Source organism: Pipistrellus hanaki, assembly GCF_964339955.1.
Source record: "Pipistrellus hanaki genome assembly, chromosome: 15".
NCBI lineage: Eukaryota > Metazoa > Chordata > Mammalia > Chiroptera > Vespertilionidae > Pipistrellus > Pipistrellus hanaki.
Window position 1 is genome coordinate 50,693,732 of NC_140517.1, and position 4,603 is coordinate 50,698,334.

The 4,603-nt window shown below is 56.2% G+C and overlaps 1 protein-coding gene across 1 annotated transcript; it reads left to right on the top strand.

Moving 5' to 3' along the window:
* Positions 1-327: 327 nt before the first annotated feature.
* LOC311633831 (AMMECR1-like protein) lies at positions 328-1,089 on the top strand (the record flags this gene model as incomplete). The annotated part of the gene is made up of 1 exon (XM_084906850.1): positions 328-1,089. The coding sequence occupies one exon, from the start codon at positions 328-330 to the stop codon at positions 1,087-1,089; it is 762 nt and encodes a 253-aa protein (XP_084762976.1).
* Positions 1,090-4,603: the final 3,514 nt, after the last annotated feature.

Here is a 4,603-nt window from a genome sequence, read left to right on the forward strand (position 1 = left end):
TAGGTAGGTGGATGGATGGAGGTTGGTCTCAGAATGACCCAGGTGTGTGGGCTGTGCATCATTTCTGAGATCCTGTGAAAACCAAGGGTCTCCCCAAACCTCCTTCACACGCAGGGTGTGATTTCTATTCAAAACCAGAACATTGCAGTCTATTGGCATTTTTTACCGGATTCATCTTTATTTCATTTAATTTTGGGGTGGGATGCTGTCCTGGGCGCCTTGCAGTGCCTCCCCTCCCCCAGCCCCGGTTGTGACACCCATCACTCCGCTCTCCGTGTCTGGCAGTGAGTGTGGTCGTTTATTCTGTCCTTTAGATTCCACGTCGAGATGGATGGCAGCAATGGTGGGGAGAACGTGTCAGACTTAACCCCAGGCCCTGGAACCTCTCCCCCCACAGGAATGAATCCCGCCTCCGGAGCTCTGCCTCCTCTTCCCAGACCCAATGGAGCCGCCCACGCCACCAAGAGTCCGGTGGTGACCCCGGAGATGTGCTGCTACTGCTTCGAGGTCCTCTACTGTCACCTCCGTGGCTTCCCTCAGCCACCGCGTCCCGGATTCACCAACGACCCCTTCCCGCTCTTTGTGACATGGAAGGCGGGGCGGGACCAGCAGCTTCGCGGCTGCATGGGCACCTTCTCAGCCCTGAGCCTCCACTCGGGACTCAGGGGGTACGCGCTCATCAGCGCCCTTAGGGACAGCCGGTTCCCCCCGCTGACCCTGCAGGAGCTGCCAACACTCTCCTGCTCCGTCTCCCTCCTCACTGACTTTGAGGAAGCCGGGGATTGTCTGGACTGGGAGGTGGGCGTCCACGGGATTCTAATTGAGTTTCTGGATGAGAAGGGTGTCCCAGGCACAGCCACGTATCTGCCGGAGGTTGCCGAGGGGCAAGGCTGGGACCACATCCAGACAATAGACTCCCTGCTCAGAAAAGGCGGCTTCGAGGGTCCGATTACCAGCGGATTCCGAGAAACCCTCAGACTCACCAGGTACCGCAGCGAGAAGGTGACAGTCCGTTATGCGGAGTATGTGGCCTCTCGTCTCCAGAATGGCACGCTTCACGCCCCGCCCCTCTGCGATCATGACTCCTGACCCATGGCGACGTGACCAACGCCACCCCCTTGATTCCGGTCAAGGGCATGTACGTTGGTTGTGGGCACATCCTCAGTAGGAGGTGTGCAGGAGGCAGCCGGTCGATGATTCTCTCTCATCGATGTTTCTAACTCTCTCTCCCTTCCTCTCTGTAAAAAAAAAAAAATCAATAAAAATATATTTAAAAAAATAAAAAGTTGTTTGTAACTCTCTATCTCTCTCACTTCCTCTCTGTAAAAAGTTAATAAAGTATATTTGAAAATGTCCTCGGGTGAGGATTAACAACAACAATAACAAAAACACGCCAGTCTGGAGCCCGCCCGGGTGGCTCGGTGGGTTGGAGCATGGTCCTGTGTACCCAAGCGTGACAGGCTGGACCCCAGGTCAGGGCACACACCCAGGTTGTGGGTCCCATCCCTGGGCAGGGCACATTTGGGGGCAATCCAGTAAGATAAAGAGCTAATGTACAGATGGTCCTCCCCTCCCGCAGGGGACCTGAGCCCAGCCCGTCCCATCTCCCCACCCCCAGGCAGGGCTTGCCAGGGGTGCGGCTGGCTGGGGCTGGGTCTTGAGCGATCGAGGTGGGCATGGGTGGCCGGAGCCTTGACTCTGGGTCCCTCTGCCCGCGCCAGACTCTGACAGGAGGAAGGTTTTCATATAAATTTTCCTAATTTTCTTTCATCTCTTAACAATTTTGTTATAGAAAAAGGGCAAGTATCAGTATTAAAATATTTCCACTAGCTGAAACCGGTTAGAGCGTCGGCCTGCAGACTGAAGGGTCCTAGGTTCGATTACAGTCAAGGGCATGTACCTGGGTTGCGGGCACATCCCCAGTAGGAGGTGTGCAGGAGGCAGCTGATCGGTGTTTCTCTCTCATCAATGTTTCTAACTCTCTATCCCTCTCCCTTCCTCTCTAAAATATCTATAAAATATATGTAAAAAAAATACATTTTCTCTAATTCCCTTTTAATGTGCATGAATTTTGTGCACCAGACCACTAGTTGATCAATGTTTCTCTCTCACATCAATGTTTCTCTCTCTCTCTCTCTCTCTCTCTCTCTCTCTCTCTCTCTCTCTCTCTCTCATCAATAAAAAAGAAAGCAATCTGGGAGTCTGGGGAGAGATGCCCCCAGTGCACAGTCCAGGCGGGGGACACCCCACAGTGCTGTGACTTTGCCTGGCGTTAGGCAGTGCCCTGAGAAAGACAATCGTCAGAGACACATTCAGACAGAGCCAAGGGCTGATGCCATGGGTGCCTCTACTGCACACGGAGGCAAAACACATCGAGCACGGGGCCCTGGGGGTTCCCAGAAGGGACACCCACAAGGGGGAGCCGGTCTGAAGGGGGGACCAAGCGAGAAGGTCTGTCGGACATCCCTGGAGACATGTCTGGAGGGAGATACCCGCCCTGGCCATCATCCCTGAGGGGTATCGGGGTTCGGAACCAGGGGAAGGAGCGAGGGCAGGGAAAGGGGCCTGGGGAACGGCGGGGTTGGCCAGGCCAGGGAAGAGGGATGTGAGCAAAGAGCAAACACTTGTGATGTATCGAGAATCCACACTCCTGCCAACACCGGTGTGGCTAAGTGGATAGAGCGTCATCCTGTGGACTGAAGGGTCCCGGGTTCAATTCTGGTCAAGGGTATGTTCCTTAGTTGTGGGCACATCCCCACTGGGGGGTGTGCGGGAGGCAGCTGGTCAATGTTTCTCTCTCATCGATGTTTCTGGCTCTCTATCCCTCTCCCTTCCTCTCTGTGAAAAATCAATTACATTGCCGGGACCGGTTTGGCTCAGTGGATAGAGCGTCGGCCTGCGGACTGAAAGGTCCCGGGTTCAATTCCGGGCAAGGGCATGTACCTTGGCTGCGGGCGCGTCCCCGGTGGGGGGTGTGCAAGAGGCAGCTGATCGATGATTCTCTCTCATCGATGTTTCTAACTCTCTCTTCCTCTCTGTGAAAAATCAATAAAATATATTTTTTAAAAATCAATTACATATATATTAAAGAGAGAAAGAAAGACAGAGAGAGAGAGAGAGAGAGAGAGAGAGAGAGAGAGAGAGAGAGAGAGAGAGAGATAACCCGCACTCCTGCTGCCTCCCCCGGGCTGCGCAGCAGGAGATGCCCCCGGGGCTGACCTCCTCGTCACAGGAGGAGTCACAGGCGGACACGGGCCACTTGCTCCTGGCACGTGGGCGGGGGTCGCTCCGGTTCCAGACGGCTCACTGGTGTGCAGACACCAGACGCCCACGGTCCGTCCTGGCCAGGCTGGGGAGCTGGCTGCCTCCCACGCCTGCCTTTCTGCCGGGCAGCCTGATCCCGTCAGACAGAGGGGTTCGGGGGGCCTCCCGGGCGATGTGGGCACATCCCTTCAATCCCTTGCTCCCACGTCGGGTCCGTGGGGGGACAAGGATCCCCGAGAGGCCCATCGGGGAAGCGTGTGAAGAGCCAGACCAAGCAGAGCCCGGGAAGTGGGTGGTGGGTTCCCGCACCCGGCCAGGGCATGGCGTGTGGTGGGAGTGGGAGCAGGGAGCAGGCCTGCCCGGGGCAGCGGAGCGTGACAGAAAGGGAGGACGGGGGGGGGGGGGGGGGGGGGAGGCAGGTCAGACCTGCTGGGGGCAGCACCTCTGTGGGGGCTGCCGTGTGGGGGGAACAGCCCCGGGGCAGCACAGACAGCGTGTTCTTCCCTCCTGGACCGAGCTCGGGGCTCCTCCGGGCACGGCCTGGGCCTGGGAGGCTCAGAGAGTCTCCATTAACTTCCCCGCGGGGAGCTGGGCGAGCCATCGCTGCTGGTGTGATTCGTTTTATAGGTAGTCGCTGTGCTTGGAGGTTTTTGTTTGTCTGTTTTTTTAATACAGGTCACTATATTAGTGTTATTCTTAGAGACTTTCATGTCTTTTTCCACACTAAACGTTCTTATTATTTTTTAAAGAAATTGTCATTTATTTACTTATTTTAAATATATTTTATTGATTTTTTTGAAGGGAGAGGGATAGACAGTTAGATACATCGATGAGAGAGAATCATCCATCAGCTGCCTCCTGCACACCTCCTGCTGGGGATGTGCCCGCAACCAAGGTCCATGCCCTTGACCGGAATTGAACCCGGGACCCTTCAGTCCGCAGGCCGACGCTCTAGCCACTGAGCCACACCAATCAGGGCAAACCATTATTTTTTAATGTAAAAAAAAAAAAAAACAACACTCTAGGCTCGTTGGTTCTACAGAAACAGGAGACGGGCAGGATCTGGTCAGTGGGTCCCGGACGGCCAGCACCGTCCCGGCCTGACCTTGACCTTGTCCCACAGGTTGTTCTCAGGCCGACGGGCGGCTGCGGGCAGGGAGAGGCCATTCTGTGTGAGCAGCCGGGGGCGTGGGCACAGGCGGGTCCCTGCTGGCCTGTGGGCCTGCCGGAGGGCATATGTGGGCAGCTGGCTGTGCCCTCAGCGTCGGGAGAGCGGGCGGGGTGAGCCGAGTCCTGTCTGTCCTGGCAGGGGGACGGTCCACCTGACCCCGGCCCCGCC